Genomic DNA, 16858 nt, shown 5'->3' on the forward strand with positions numbered 1-16858 from the left:
ACAGGAAACATGGGGCATGAGCATGAAGTGATAGAGGACAAGTGGGAACGGGTTCAGATTGAAAGAGAGCAGGTTTAGATTAGCTATTAGAATGTTCTTCACTGTGAGAGTGGTGAAGCACAGGTTGCCCAGAGAAGCTGTGGATGCCCCATCCCTGGAAGTGTTCAAGGCCAGGTTCGATGGGGCCTGGAGCAATGTGTTCCAGTGGAAGTGGTTGGAAGGGGATGCTCTTCAAGGTCCTTCCACCCCTCAGCCCTGCCCGGGCTCCGGAGGCCGCTGTGTGCCGGGCCGGGCCGGGCAATCTGTTCCAGTGGAAGGGATTGCAAGGGGATGCTCTTCAAGGTCCTTCCACCCCTCAGCCCTGCCCGGGCTCCGCAGGCCGCTGTGCGCCGGGCCGGGCCGGGCCGCGCCGCTGCCCTGGGGCGGCCGGCTGCCTGCAAAGCCCGGCGGGTGGGGAGCGGCGCGGAGCGGACGGGAGAGAGGGCGGCTGTCCGCAAAGCCCGGCCCGGCCGCGCGCGGCGCGGAGCGGGAGGCCGTCCTTAAGATGGCTGTTGTGCGCGGGACGCCGCCGCTGTAGCGCCGCGAGGAGCCGCCCGCCCGCCCCGCTCCGCCGCGCCCGCCATGGAGTGCCCGCACCTCGGCTCCAGCGTCTGCATCGCGCCCGACTCGGCCAAGTTCCCGCAGGGCTCGCCCTCCTCCTGGTGCTGCAGCGGTGAGTGCGGCCTGCGCTGCGCGGCCCTGCCGGCCCGAGGTGGCCCGGCCGTTCCTTTGTCCTCGCTGCCCGGCGGCGGGAGGGCGCCCCGCGGGCGGGGGAGGGCTCGGGGGCGCGGGGGAGGGCGGCAGCCCCGGCCCCCACCCGGCGGGGCCGCCCCGCGGGACCCTCTGAAGGGGGCTGCGCCTTCCAGCCGCCGCTGCGCCCGCGGGGGAGCCGCCTGTCGAGGCAGGAGCGGGGGCTGCTCTCCGGCCCCCGGCCCTGCCTCGGGCTACCAGCGCGGTACCGTCCGGCCCGGGTGGGCAGCGGACTTTGTCCCGCCGGACCAATGTCGGACACCGCGGAGCTCTGCGGGGCCGCGCTCCGCGCTCCTTTTGTCTGCCGGAGGAGCTGCGTGCTCGGTTCTGTCCCGGGACCGCGGCTGAGGGGAGAGGAGCCGCTGGCAACTGCAGGGTCAGTGTGTTCTTCAAATTGGTCTGAGACTACTTTCCTTTTTTTTTTTTTTTTTTTTTTTTTTTTTTTTTTTTCAAATACATGTTTTTGGAAGGACTTTAGAGAGTGTAGTTTTAATAAGACTGTTGCGGCTTTAGGCGTCGCTTGGGACCCCCCTTCAGGCCCCGGAGCATCTCAGTGAAGGTGAAGGTCTGTGGGGTTTGGGAGTCACGCTCACCTGCCTGTGAGTCGGCAGGAGTGAAGAGGTCGGGTTTTTTTTAGTATTTTGCTCATTGATTTAACAATGCAAATAATCCTGCCATCACTACTGTCCCTCATATGATCTTGTTTGTTCAGAGGCATTCCCTTTAAACGTGCCGTGCGCCAGGTGTTTTACATTTGGCTTTCTCCGCAGATGACCCCCGATGTTCGCTGTCGCTGTTTGTTCGCTGTAGTTGTGTTCAGTTGTGCTCCGTGCGAAAGCGGACGCAGCTCTGTCGGTTCCAGTGGGAAGTAGGCCCTGCCTAGAGCAGCGGCGAGACTTGTGCCTGTGGGCACTGGAGAGAAAGAGAGAAATGCTCCTTTGGGAATGACCGACCAGGGAGCACTGAAGGGCTGGGTGTATTTTAAGGTGTTCCTTTTTTTTTAAAGGAAAGATGGTTTTCCTTTGTCTCGTAGTGTCAGTGCCTTGGTGTGGGAAGGCTGCTGCTTACTTAACTTGTTCCTGATTGCAGTTTCCGGGAGCCAAGGTGTGGTAGTGTTTCTGCTTCCTTTCGCAAAACCAGTTATTTTTCTCTGTAATGCTTTTAGAGAATGTACACTTTACGGTGGAGTCATGTGGAGAAATGATTAGAAGGAAAGGAGAAGTACAGGAAAAATTGTTTGGTTTTTTATAAAACAAATGTTTTTTTTATAAAAACAAACAAATTATTGACAAGAAGTTTAACTCTGTAAGTTATCTTCAGAATATCACGGGTAAGCAGTGTTGTCAACGAGAAGCATACAGCAGTAGGGAACCACCCTTCAGAGAACTTAGATAAAAGTACCAAAACTAAAAAGATATTCAGAGGTATTAATATAACTTCATAGCTTAAAATAATAGCCAGTTTATGGAAACCCTCCTATGCATTCTGCTTCTCAGCAAAGAAGTTCAGCACTTAGAACAAATTTTTCTTTGTTGTTCGGAGGAGTTTCTCCCAAACCAGCACTTACAGGGAGAGCCAACTGCTGGGCAATCACCAGAGTTATTTTACAGCACTGAGGCAGGAGGAAGGTGTGAGGGCTTTTTGGGACCTGAATAATGATGGCACCGTATCTAAGGGAGTTTTTTGTTTGTAATGCTTTTTAAGAAAATAAAGATAAATCACACAGTAGTCGCGTAGATAGTTGTAGGAGTCTTAACAATGGCTGGAGGAAAAAGCTAGGTACATTGATTTTAAAGCAGCCCAGTGAAAAAGCAGGCTCTTGTTACTTTAAAGCAAATGAAATTGTGGGGTTTTTAAAAATACCTGTTGTATTTCCACAAGTATACTAAAGCTGTAGTGCCTCAGTTCTCAGTTCCAGCTAGCAGTATGTGATTATTGCTACATTAACTGCTTAATGGTATGTAGAGTGCTGTCTTCTTGTTTGTACTCGTTTTGGTGACTTTTATTTTTTTTAAAGATACGTAATACTGGTTTATGTCAAGTCACACTAGATACTATGTCTTATTTGCTGGAACTTTGTAATATAAAATTAAACAGTCAATGCTGCATGTTAATTAATACCTTGTCAAAATTTAATGCATTTGCTGCTACTTTTGATGCTGTATTGTGTCGTTTTAGTTCTGTTTGGTGGTGGTAGTGTCCCAGTTGTTGAAAAATATTTGGAAGGCAGTTTTCTGCAGTCTGTAATTACAGAGCATCTCTCATCAAGTATGCTGTCTTAAACTAACTCAGAACTTGTCAGTCCTGTTCGTAATTGTTGCTGACCTTCCCAGAAAAGGACAGTGATCCAGGAAACTTTCTGGCAGCCACCTGATGTGCCAGTGATAGCAAAATGTTGCAGAATAGGTTGGAGAGTGAGTTTTAGTTCAGACTGCCAGTGGCTATTTTTGTCATTATCTGAGGTTCTAGAGATTTGTGGAGCTGTAGCTGCCATGCTGAGTGATGTACACTGGTTAAATATCTTTTCCTTGTCTCTCCACAAAAACAATAACTTCACAAGGTAATATGGAGGCACTTTTAAATATTGTTGCTTGATCTTGAATATTGTGTCACTGTGTAGTGGAGGAGTGTTGCATTTGGTGCTGGTATTTGGCAGCCAGCCTTGCTGAAGGCAGCAAGTCAGAGGAGTGTGTGCAGCCTGAGCTGCTCTCCGATGGCCTAAATAAGTTTCCCTTGAAAGCTTCCTGCCAGAGCTGTTTTAGGCCTTGTGATGAAGGAAGATTCTCAAAAAAGCACTGGGAGGAAGCATTGCCAGCAAGGGTGTGATCCAAATATCAACGGGTTTGCTCTCAGTTAATAAGTAATGCATATGTTCATTTTTAAGTGTATCTGCTTTCTGTTATGTTCCTGTTAGGTAGTTTGGAAGTCAGAGAGTTTAGGCCCCCCCATTCAGAAAGTGGTGTACTTTCCCCTGGGTGTTTAATCCTGTCAGGCCTGCTGTGTACAGGAAGCAGTGCAGAAAGCAGCAAAGCAGTATTTGCTTTGAGAAGCTTCAAAATTATCAAAAGAGAGTGCAGAATGTTTTTTGTTGGGGTTAGGTTTTTTTTTTTCCTGCAGATCTATAGGCAGGTTGTTGTTGTTGTAATTGGGCATTTAGGAGGAGATATATGTGCAAAGTAGAAATGTATAGAAACTGAAAATGGCTTTGAATCAGTGCTGTCATGTGAAATAATGTGGGAGATATCTGCTAATCCCAACTGGAGTGCAGTTTTTCCAGGCACTTCAGCGTCTGAAACTTGTGCAGAAGTTGGAGGCAGAGTAGCTGGAGGCGCTGGTGGTTCTGTGTCAGACTGAAGCTGTTGCATTTGTATGATGTGCCACACCTTCAGCACTGTTGTGCAAATCATGTAATTATGAAAAGTACTCTGGAACAGCTCAGATGTGGTATTTCTCAACAGCTTTTCATGGACTCATCAAACCACAGGGAGCCCTGCCCCACCTAAGTGAGATTGCAATCTTCCAAGCACACCTGCGGAAGTCTGGAGCAGTTTTCCAACTTTTTTCGGTGTGGTTGAGGATTCATTAATTGTTCTCACTGGGCTCATTGGTTGTTCAGTGTAGAATTTGAAGTTCTATCTTTAGAAAAACAACTGTGGACTGATAGGATTGCACCTAGGAGAGATTCTGTGATTTTGGGGCTTTTATAAGGGGAATTGCACTTGTAAAGGATGTTTCTGCTTTTCAGGTCACTGTCAGTTGAATGCTTTTTTCCCCTGTTAAAGAACATAATTTTGTTAAGTATTGAAGAGCAGTTCTGGCTGTAGACTGGTGTTTCCTGCAAAAGCTGAATGTATGTGCCTGGCATCAGTTTTTTGCATTCTTTCTGTTGCATAAGAGCTGTAATTGCACCAATGGTCACAAACATATGTTGTGGGATTTAGAAATGGCACTGGGAATATGAAAGCCAGGAGAGCCAGCACCAGCAAGCTTTTTGAGGCCTCATGAACAGTGATTATGCTGAGTTAATGACTTTCTTTGTGTGTGTTTTAAGTTACTAAAATATTTGGTGAATTCAGTTTGTTCAGAATAACCCCAGATATCCCTGGGTGCTTATTTAGATTTGAGATCAAATGTTCTGGGCTGAGCAGAGCTTTCAAGAATATCACTGCACTGGATCAGGCTGCTTTTGATGGGTTATTTTGTTTGCTGCTTCCCTGCCCACCCCTATCAGATTTGATTTTCTCAGTTAAATTAGTCTCACTGTTCTGCTTTCACTGGGGTGGATAATGCCATTCTGCCACACTGTGATTTTTGGCTTTGGACCATTGCAGTCAGTGCCAGAACAAGTGTAGTATAAAAGCACAGGTACAGACTTTACCCTCTTGGCTTTCCTTTCCATCCCAGCTGCTTCTTAGTGTTGCTTCTCCATTTCCATAAGTAATTCTGTCTCTGTCTGCTTTTCCAGTTTTATTACTAGAGGTCCTGATTTCTTCTGTCTTTTCATTATTACTGTAATATAGGAGGAGGGAAGACTTGCTGAAACTGGAGAGGGCTAGGTAGGACCTTATTCCTAAGAAAACTTCAGTTCTCTGCATGCAAACTTAGGGTGAGATCATGGACAGTGTGTGGACCTAATGGTCTGTATTGTGTGTGTGAGGATTATTTGTCACCCTATATCTGGAAAATTAATTGGGCCTGGAAATTACCAGATTTATTCTGAAATTTAAATAACAAAGTAAATATATTTTTAAAATTACCCCTTTTAGTTCAGTAATTTCAATTTCAAAGTTGGGTACTCTTTCACCTTTTCGTTTCTCTGGGTTCCTGCTATGCAGGAATGCTTGTAAGTAACTCTATAGGTTGTAATATCTCCTTAGATTCATTCCCTGGTTGTTGTTTTAAGTTAGCTTGTTACATTTATGTTCTTTCAGACTCAGACTTGTTTTCTTTAAAATTGTTTTTGGTTTTTTTTGTTTTTTTCCCCTGTTTGAATTGGTTACTGATGTGTGAACTGACCATGGGGTGAGCAGCTACCCTGGCCTGTGAGGTAGAGCACACTGCTTTGGAACCAGTTCTGTTAGAAGATACTCACTTATTGAGATAGAATAAAAGTCTTCATTTTAGTCCCCTAAGTTAGATGGAAATTTTGTTTTAATTGCAAAAAGGAAGCGAGTCTTTCTGATGCTTAGTATCTTTTACAAGTCAGTAAATTTAAATTGGTGGTGATTAATATTTTCTAGATTTTCTTGTGAAAATTGTGTTTATGTTCTTCACAACAGTCATAATCTATCACAAAATTTGAGCATTAGATTGGGAAAGAGGTGCTTCAGAGTAAAGAAGTAGACATTTAATACGTTGCCTTTGAGAAATTAGATCTAATGTTCATGATGATTTTGAAGATCAACTTTGAAGGGCAAATTTTACTGACTGTTGTAAGTATCCAGTGCTTTGAAATGGCTCTTCAAAGTGTCTGACATTGTGGAAGCAGGATGAGACACTCATGTGTGCATGGCAGACTCTTGATTTTCCTCAGATTAGGGTAAATCTCATTACAGCTGGTTTCAGTGTAGGCAGGATGATTTTCACACGCCTTTCCCAGGCTCTTCAGGGTGTGCAGGTGTTTAACAATATCAGTGCATTATGCTTTGTTTGTCTGATGGTGTCAAGGTGCTGAGGCTGGCACACTTGGACTTGCTAAGTTTGGGGTTTTTTGTCACTTGTATCTGAGGTTGACAGAGTGAAAGTTTCAGACCCAGTGTTTGGAATGAAGTTAAGCCTTGAGCCATTTCTTATTCGATCAGTAACACTCACTTCATTTAGTACCCTGTTCATGCTTTGCTTCCTGTTTTAACTAACATTCCTTACCTAGGTAAAAAGTGATTAAAAGCCATTAATTAAAATACTCCATGAAGGTTAGAAAGTGCAATTTAATAAAAAATTTGGATCTGAAAACTAGTTAAGGCTGTTCTGATTTATACTTCAGTATTGTTGGAGGAAACATTTTATTGTAGAGTGAATTGGGATTGCTTTACGGTGCCCTTGTTATGGGAGTAGTGTAAGATTTTGTCCGTAAAAGTTATTTTCCTCGGTTATAAGAGGATGTGTTAAATGGTACTTGACAAGATGAGTACACTTGGCAGTGTACTCATCTCACTTAGCAGTCTTATCTGGTATGTCAAAGCAATCCTCTGGGGTTACCCCCTTCGGAATATCTTGCATCATTTTGGATCTTGTAGTTTGAGATTTCTGTGGCAGATTTAATTACCCAGGTGAATCTAATCCAGTACCCCCAGGCAGCCTGGCAGAAAAGGTGGTGGTGGTTCTGGAAGTTGGCCAGTCCCCATGATGCAAGCAGGCATCTTTCTGCCTGGGAAGCAAGGTGATACCCTCAGGTTTGGGATGGGGGTTGAAGGTCCCTATCAATATCAAACAGGGAAGTTCTGATTTTCAAGGTAATTCATAGGTGGGAATATGAGCATCTGCTTCTCTGTGCCAAAATAGTTGTATTTTCTGTGAGAAACAAAGCTCAGTCCTTAAAATTTTTAAAACTTTAGTAAGGGATGAAAGGGATAGTACCCAGTGCTGGGGTGTGTGTCCAACTGCTAGAAGCACACCATTAGCTATAACTCTTCCCATGTAATTTCTCATTGCATTGGTCAAATGTGTATTAATGAATATTATATATATTCAAACATTCCTTTGAGTTTACATGTTCCAAGAATTCTTTATCAAGTTTGACCCTTGACCTCAGCTTCTTAGAGTACGTGCCAAAATGCAGATGGGATTTTGAGAATCTTGTATTTTATTTCTTCACAAGGCCCCCTGGTCTGTGGTTTGACAGTTGCTGTTAGCTGAAGGGTCTGTGGTATATTCTTCCTTGTGCTTTGGGTGTTATTTGTCTGTTTTTTTTCCAATGTTATCGTACAGATGTTATAGCTATTTTTACAAGTACTTTCAATCAACATTAGCTATTTCACTGTTGGCAGTCAGCTACAAAAACAAAGGCATTAGTTATTATTTTACAACTACAATTACTTCTGCAAAAGTCAGTTATAATACACAGTACATAGCCTCTATTTTAATATTTTGCAAAAGCCTAAACTATAATGTATATATTTATTATGCTAAGATATACAATTTACACAGAGATTAGGGTATTAACCATAAAAGGCTGACAAATTATACTATATCAAAAGAGACGACAAACTGTACTATATTAAAATAATTTACAAAAGCTAATAATAGTGAAAGACAATAACTACATAGTTATTTATAACATTTTCACACAATAACCTTGACCTTTTTAATTTTTTGAGGGTTTTACCCTTCAGTTCATGTTTTGATTTGGAAATATTTTCATCCACCATGCATTTCTTCTTTTTTTGTTTTTGGGGGTCACAGGGATGGTTTAATGTATCTTTTTCTGGTATCGGGGAAGTAGGATTATAATAGTGGCAACTACAAAGAGATTATTACTAGACTAGATTATATAAAGAAAGCAAGAAAACTTCTTTCTGTCTTTCCCCTGTTTTCCTTCCTATTCCCAGCTTGCATCTTTTGACCTGCTATTAATTGCTGACTTACTCAAAATGACATTACACTGTTGGCTTTGCTGGCTGTGTTTTTTCTGGCTGCTGTCTGAAAATGAGCATTTGTGTCTTGCTCTAACATAAAGATAAAAGCATTCAATTTTAAAATATATGTATTTAAATTTGTATGCTAATTAATTATCAAAGTAGCTGAACAACTAAAAAATGTTTTTAGAGTGTAAAGGAGAAATAGAGGCAGTAATTTTTCAAAAAATGCTTTTGGCTATGCCTGTTCATTAAGATCAGACTGCCTCTATTGTTTTCTTTCTGTCAGCCTGTGTTTCCGTACTTTTCCAGTGCTTTCAGGTAGGATGTGATTTGGGTGGTGTATGCAGGAAGATCGCTGCTGACAGTCTGCGTTGTCCTGGACACGCAGCGAGATGAAATTCCCAGCAGAGACGGCGCTGCTGTGGGCTGGGAGCTGAATGTCTGTGTGACCGCAGCGCTGATCCCGCCTCTCTGTCCCTTACCCCGAGCAGCGAACTCGGGGTGTCTCATTCTGTGAAAGAGTTCTTCCTATCTCGTGATAAAAAATTGTGTTTCTGTAGCGCTTCTGGGAGTGACCTGACGTGGGTTTGGCACCTCCTCCCCCAGTTCAGCCGCTTCCTGGGGACCTGTTTACCCTGCTAGAAGAGTTTTCCTGACCTCCTGTCTGCTTTCCCATCGCTGCTCTGAGAGTGCAGGCGAACAAAAACGCCTGCGTTTTTGTAAATCCCCGTTTCTCAGTGTGGAATTTGGGTTGCATAATCTGAATGCCGAGCTGAAGCCAGTGTGATTGAGTGTGGGGAAGGGAATTTCAGGCCGATGAAGCTGATCACCTTGCTCTCTGATATTCTGCAGCGTTAGGAGTGTGTTGGGCACTTCAGTGACCTCCCTATTGTGTGAAAAGTTGTGCACCTACCCCTGCTTTATATTCCCACACAGGTGTTTAGTGTATCTAAATTATGTATGGTTTTCCACTGTAAAGGGGAATGGTTCACTGTAACCATGTGATATTTCTTCTATGAGACTGAGCAATGCTTTTATTTAGCACAAGGAGGAGGAACCTACATGTACAGGTATGCAGAAGCACAAATAATAGTTCACAAACTATCACTAAATGACTTATCTTCTTACTAGAAATCTGATCTTTTGGATTTTAGCTGAAAGATAAAGACAGGGAAGTAACTTTAGGTTTTTTCCCATAGCTGCAAATGAGGGTTGTTTTTTTTTTTCTTTAAATGTTCTTTGGATTTTAATTTGAATTCTCTTATATTTGAATGTGATTTGAGTCAGGCTAGGACTTGATACTGTTGAGACTTTTCTTCATTGTTAAAGAAGGTTTTAACATTTTTATATGTTTAGTAATGCTTATTAGGAGACTTGCTTCCTTGCTTTGATATAAATGTAATTGAAATTTCCTTAATATTTTCTTAATTTTTAGTTTAGTTAAGTGTGTGTTAGCTCATTTTAAAACAAAGCATTTAAAATAGTATAATTGAAAACTTTTCCCCCTTCTATCTGATTTTGTTTTGGCTAGAATGCTGTTTTTCTAAAATATGCAGTAAAGATGTCTTACAAATGAAAGTTATGCAACATATTGTTAAATAGAATCTTTTTTGTAACAATTAAGAGTTTACAGCAAATTTAGTGCATGTATGAGCTTCTTTTAATAGGGCAGAGGGAAGGAGAGAAAGAAAAACTTCTTGAAATTAGGTTTGAAAACAAATGGGAGTGTTCTTTAAAACCTGGACAGTAAAACCAGCTGGCTTCTAAGTGTAGAACATGCCACTGGTTTTCAAAGCCTGTAATGTTCCTTTTTCCTGCATTCTTTGTTTAGAATGGGACTTTTGTCTGCTCAGGGGTTAAAAAAATACTCTTGCAACATTTACTTCCTTTTTCAGTCACCTGACTCTCATTGCAGTTATTCACCTGGAGTTTACTGGCCTTCTTAAATATGGAGCAGATGCTTTTCCCAAATGCCTTTACACTTTAAACATTCCCCACCCAAACAAAAAAACCCCCACAGTAACAACCATGCACATTTAACTCTGTATTTAACTTTGAGGAACCTATTTATAGATTATAAGATAGCATTCGTATTCTTACTGCACTTCTGAATATGTTAAGGCCTACTCTGTCTTTTCAGTACTTTTGATTCCTCCTGAATGTAAACGTACAGTAAGGTCAGATAATAATAAAGCTTGTGTGTACACTTGAAGGAACTGCCTTTTTAAATACACAAATGATTGTCAGAAGCTGGGAACCTGATCAGTAGTGTTGGTATATGTGTGCTTAGTAGTAAGGAACTTACATTGCCTGTTAGGCATTTTACATGCTGCTGGTAAAAATGCTAATGTACCTTGGAGGATACCTGTATTCTCTAGGGTTCTTTGTTTCTGGCAAGAAGGTGTTTTTTTCAATGCCAGAGTGTCTGATTCTGGACATATCCACAGTCTTGACTGATGTTCTGTGATGAGGAAGACTTGTAATTTTTACCTTCATGCTGTTTATTGTATGTGCTGGTTTATAAGTGAGTTTGTGCGCCAGGAGGAAAGAGTGCACGTGGCTCTGGAATGTTGGGATTTGGTCCATTCATCTTGGTGGAAAATCCTTGGTTTCAGTCTCAGTTTTAACAACTGAGTGTTTTGTGTGGTGGATTTTGAATGTAGAGTGCATAAATATTCCTTGCTGTAGAGCCTGCAGCCTGGGTGAAAGCTGCAAATGCTGGGCTGGGTGAAAGTTTCACTCAGTCTCTTGCTTTGTCTCACTGTTCCCCAAAAGAAGTACTCACTCATGGGAAGGAATTGGCAGCCCTACCTCAGCATTTAGAAGCTGTCTGTAAAGGTCTTTCAAGGATAGGAGGTACGTGCATTAAACTTGGGATGTTCACATCTTGGATGAAAGGGCATTTTGTGGAGAAAACACCTCTGCTGATTTATTCAGTCTTTGAAGAAACTTGTGCCTGTATCCAGAGGGAGTTCCCGAGCAGTGAATTCCAGCATGGGTAGAATTGCAGCTCTATGTAAGCCCAGAGGAGGGATCACATGCAAGGCTTTTGTCTCCTTGATGTTTCTCACAGGTTAGTAACTCGAGTGATTCCTTACCTAGAACATGAGCTTTCCTGGATGACTCTCAAACACCTGCTGCCTGCTGTATATTTCATATGGGAAGTTCTGTGTGTTCCATTCAGAGCTGTTTTGGCAAATCACCTTACAAATTTTGTGTAGAGTGATGGCTTTTGGGATGTCTTCCCCTTGGCTGCAGTTAAAATAGTTTAAAGGATTAAGATGTATGGGCTAGTAGGCTCAGTTCTGATCTATGCTGGTAAAATTATTTTGGTAAATGATTCAGTCTCTTGTTCTCATCTGTAAAATGGAAATGGGTTTTCTGAAAAATGCTTTGAGTCCTGTGACTGAAAATCTTTGCATTTGAAATGCTATGACTAAAGGGGGTTTTGTAAATTTGGTTAAATACTTGTACAGAATTTTCTGTCAGATTTCTCCCACCTTTACTTGCAGATTCTTGGAAAATGTAGCTTTCAGTCTGATTCCTTAGGCCTGATGTGTCACAGCAGAAGGTTCATGTTTTAACAGGAAGGGGTTTCTCCTGTTGGTGTGTGGATTGTTGCTGCTTTTTCCTTCGCATGTTGCTGCTAGTGGAGTCTGCCCGGCTCTCTTCTGCTGCAATTGTCAGGTTCTTTAAGGAGCAAAATGGGAGTCCCATTACTAAATCATAATTAAACAGGACACTGAGAGATTTTTAAGGCAAAATTAAGGTAAAGGTATGGGAAAGGAAAAGCAGTCCATCTCTTTTAACAGTATTATTGTGGGGTTTTTGCATAGGCTCGTGTGTGTCACATGGCACAGCATGCTGTACTTATGTAGCATGGGTATGTGTTTGTCACCAAGTGCTTGTGTTTGTGGGATTATTTCCTCAGCACAGTGTCAGTGTACCACTGATACCACAAGTTTGTAAATATTGTTCCTTCTTCCTGAGTGGAGCAACAGTGGGGGTTTTTTTATTCAGTTTAGCTTGTTTTGGTATAGCTGACCCGTTGTGTGAGTATAAAGTGAACTGACCAGAGGTCAGTTAGTCCAGAGATGTTTCTGTGCAGGTCACTGTGTTACTGAGGTCTGTAATTGGGCCAGTAACATGGGAATGCTGCTACAGCTTTCTGAGAGCTGAGCCCAGGCTGGCAAAGGCTGTCTGGTAAAGGCTGTGGAGACTATTGGAAATAGTTTAGTGACCCTAATCTTGTTTCTAGTCAATGTGCTTTTAACAGAAGAGCTAAAGCATTTCTCTTAATGTGCTGATACTTGGTGACCTTTTCTTTAGTGCAGCAGTGAGGGGCTATTTTAAACCCTGGCTGTAAGCACAGCTCTGTAGCAGCCCTGGCCCGGGGTCACTCACGCTGTGTTCATCCCATGGCTGAGCTGCTGCCACATCTCTGGCAGACACTGCATCTTGCAGGTTTCTGAACTTGGCTGCTTTACAGAAACTGCTTCCTGTGTGTCTCTTCCCTTTCCTGCTGCTTTTTTCTATTACCAGTTTTACAGCTATGCAGTGTGCTGTTTAAACAAACCCATTCATTCCACAGGTCTGTTGTATATTTTTACATAGCTGTAACTTTCCTTCAGTGACAGTCTGCATCTTTGCTGTGTAAGAAATGCAGTGTTTGCCAGGAGCAGTCATGCTTCACACAAGTGTGCTTGGAGTCAGTTTTCAATAAGGAAAAAAACTCAAGCACGAAAAGTACATATTTGCATAATAATGGGGGTAGGATGGAGTCGGGACCCTGTGGTGACAGAACACCAAATTGATTAGCCTTATCCTGTTCATTCTGTTTGGCATAACTCACTGAACCTTACCTGGGTGATTTGCAAAAAGTGCAAGCTGCATGGATGTCTGAGTGTTCTCCAAGTTATGTATGAGTCTTTACTCTCCTGAGGATGGATTAGAGAGGGCTTTGCAGACTGTGTAACACATCAGTATTCAGGTTTTACTCAGAGAAATCATTCTGTAAAAGAATTCTTCCTATTACATGATAAAAAATTGTGTTTCTGAGTTTCTGAATTAAGATGATTTTGATGTAAGGTGGCAAATAGCCTCAGTTAAGATTGTGGCATTTCAGCTTTGCTTTCCCTTTTCTTTTGACGCGTTAGTGTCGTCTTTGCCTGACCACTTGAATTTATTCTAAAAATACAGCAAATTGAGGCAGTTGTTAACTGTTTCAGTAGCCAAACTTTTGTCCAAGCTGAGAAAGCAGCCTTGGTCTGTATAACCACTAAATAAGACAGATAATTTTTTTAATGGGGTTACAGTGTGTGTACATAACTTTAATCCAAAGTAAGGGATGCTAATGTAATGCTCCCCTCTCTTTTTAAAATAGTGCTTAAAGAAAAACAAATCAAACCTCCAAATCACAATTGGAAAACTGATTATGGAGCCAATATATTGGTACCTATACAAATGAAAATAGTTCCTCATGATTTAGTGTGTGTGACCTGAAAGTCCAGAACACCCAAATCTGTTTTAGGGGTCATCTTCCAGGGCTGTGTAATGTTCTTCAAATTGAAAAGGGGTTTGCTGTGGATCACTCTCTCTCACTTCTGGCCTACTTTGAAGCTTACTGTATTCATGTCAGTGCCCCATCTGAAAGGAATAATGTGCAGTGTCTTTATACATGAAGCCAAACCGTCTACCTCTAGTTTAGATTATGAGTAGTTCTGGACAGTGACTGATTTTGCTGTGCGTTCCATAGTGCCTGTCTTGATAAAGTCCTAAGTAATGCCTGAAACTTCCAGTCTAATTTAATTTATGAAGTAGGAAGATGGTAACTGCTTCAGGATCTGAACTGAGGAATGCCTGGAGAGCCAGGCTTCAATGCAGTTATCTGCTGAGCCAGCCTCAGAGAAATACAGAATGCAATCTCCAGCAATGTCTTAAAAAAAGTCAGTTGTGTAATTCTCTGAGAACAGAGCAATTGGAGGTCACAGATTTAACTCTGGATTCTGTGTTTAATCTTAGTGGGAGTCACTTCCATGTGGTGTGAGTTCATTGTGGGTGGAGATGTTTGTGCAGAAGATAAACTACACATTTCTGATGTGATGCAATTGGGACGAAGTTCTTCCTAAAAGTTAAAGTAAACAAATGAACCATCTTTTCCTATTCCCTGATAGGAAAGATGGAAAATTTTAGTGTATGCAGTTTTTGTTTGGTTTTATGCAGAAGTCAGACTTGTTTGCTGGCTTTGTTCAGAACATTCAAACCTGTAGAATGAGCACTCCTCCAGTATAATTTAACACTTGACAAACAAGCAGTACAGGTATTTAAAGTACCTGAATATGAAATGGTAATTGTCTGGTAGGGGTGGAAAGTAGGAGTAATAGTTTCCATTATAATGCTTTGACCTACTGGTTGAGAACCAGTTCCATGCATAGATGATAACATAGTGAAAGCAAACATGTTATTTCACAGTGGGAAATTTCTGCTAGGATTTTAATCCTAGGATGACCTTTTTTATGTTCCTGGCATGGAAAGTGTAAAGTAGTGCTTTCTTCAAACAGCACTTAAACACCAGTTAAGTGCATGAATGGTTTTGGCTTCTTTTTCTTTCCTTCTGTTTAATATTTTACATTGCTGTTTGTAAATTCAAGCAAATAATATTGTATCAGGGTAGACCAGTGGTTCCTTTAGCTCATTTTTAATTGGTCATAGCTGTTTTAAGATCTTCCCTTTCTCTTCTGTTTGCCAGTGTTAAATTTTGGGTTTCTTGGTAATGTTTTGGTCAAATTAGACAAACTTCTTCCATGTTCCTGAGTTGAAATGTAAACCAAAACAACTCTACCTGGCTGCCCTCTCTCTATTGCAAGATGACCATCACAGCTGTGGGAATAAGCAGCTTTAGAAATAGAAAAATTGGGTTTTGCAGAACCAATGCCAGATAACTGAGATCTGTGAGAAAATCTGTTTCTCCAGTAAAGTAGCTGAAGGAGAACTTCATGAAATATTTCTGGAGAACGTGCCTTTCCCCCCATGTAACACTGCAACATTCTCATTTTAAACGTGCCTTGTTTTTTTAGCTTTTGAATCGAAATGCAGCAGCTATTTGTAATAATAAAGTCAAAGGCAGAAAAAAGTAGTTTAAAAAGCAGTGTACTCTTTTTTTCCCCACCAGATTTAAATCAAAAAGGTAAAATCTGGTAGTGGAAAAATGTATTAGCTCTTCTAAATAGCTAAGCTTACCAGTTCTCTGTTGAATCAAAATTGACCCTTTCCATTAAAAATGAGCATTTAATTTGATAAAGAAAGCACTTTTCTTAGCTTGGTTTTCTCTGATAGTAAACTGTTGAGATCCAAGACTATGTACTGTGGTTTGTAGCTTGGTGAGCTGTATTTTGGGTTTTGCTGCAAGTCCTGCATTAGCCTGCTCAGATGATCCCATCCTGGAGCAGCCTCGGTGCTGCTTCAGTTCTTGTTTTGAGGTGTGACTCCAGAAAGGGAGGGCTGTTCTCAACCTTTCCCACAATGAATAACAATATAAGTCATTTACTGTACAGCCAGGGTCAGTCCTCTTCTCTTTGTCTTTCTACCCCCGGGCCTCACAGACCCTCAAGTTCCCAATGCCTTTTCTTTCCTCTGTGACTCTCTTCACTGGCTGTTCCAAGCAGCAGAAATTTATGATGTGTAAAATTTAAGGGTGTGGTATCATACACTTTTGTATTTTGGGGATAATCGAAGTTGTATTTTATTTTTGTTTTCTGGCCTTGTAGCAGCGCACTTAGCATTTTATTTTAATTTTCTCACAATATTAGTCAGGTATTTGGAAGTGTAATATTATTTTTGTAAATTCTGTGGTAATGGATAGTTGTTAACAATTTTATTTCATTCCAATCTAAGTGTTGTATTTCGTAGCCCTCTTTCAGTGACCTGCTGGGTTGGAATTAGAGTTGGAATATCCCATTTCTATGGCCCTACCCTGGGATGGCCATCGTTTTTTAGTGTTTGCCTTTTTTGGGGGGGGGAGGGGGGGGAAGGGGTTGTTTTTTGGTTTTTGGTGGGTTTTTTTTTGTTTAAGCCCTTTAGCTTAAAATATCCATATTTTAAATTTTCTAGATTTAAAATGTGACAGCAAAAAACTTAGATAACATCTTCTGGTGTCCTGAGTAGATTGTGAAGCACAGCACTGGCGTTACATTTTAACCTTTCAGCTGCTTGTGCAGGACTGAGGATGAAGTCATTTTGGATAAATTCTGTATCAGCACTGCAGTGTAGGAATTCACCTGGTATAAATGGTCTGTATTAGCATGCATTGCCCAGTAATTTATTCTGTGTGCTGCCTTATCAGATTGCCATGCTTCTTGCAAGATCTCCTGTAAAATGGTTTCTTGTAGAACAAGTTTTATGAAACAGAAGTGCCGTAGCTTTTTATCCTGTGTTCAAAAGAAAAAATTGGAAGGTTTGCCATGTTTTTGTCGTCCTGATATTGTGTTTTAAAA

General features: G+C 41.6%; 1 protein-coding gene across 1 annotated transcript in view; it reads left to right on the top strand.

Annotated features, from left to right (window-relative positions):
• Positions 1-543: 543 nt before the first annotated feature.
• Positions 544-16858, top strand: part of USP3 (ubiquitin specific peptidase 3) — a 37983-nt gene continuing 21668 nt past the window's right edge. Inside the window, exon 1 of the mRNA XM_054272772.1 lies at positions 544-712. Within this exon, the coding sequence (XP_054128747.1) occupies positions 622-712 (91 nt within the window). The 5' untranslated portion in view covers positions 544-621. The remainder of the gene's footprint in view (positions 713-16858) is intronic.

The sequence above is a fragment of the Melozone crissalis genome, unplaced genomic scaffold, assembly GCF_028551555.1.
Source record: "Melozone crissalis strain CALT ecotype California unplaced genomic scaffold, PUWL_Pcris_2 ptg000014l_1, whole genome shotgun sequence".
In the NCBI taxonomy this organism is placed as follows: Eukaryota; Metazoa; Chordata; class Aves; order Passeriformes; family Passerellidae; genus Melozone; species Melozone crissalis.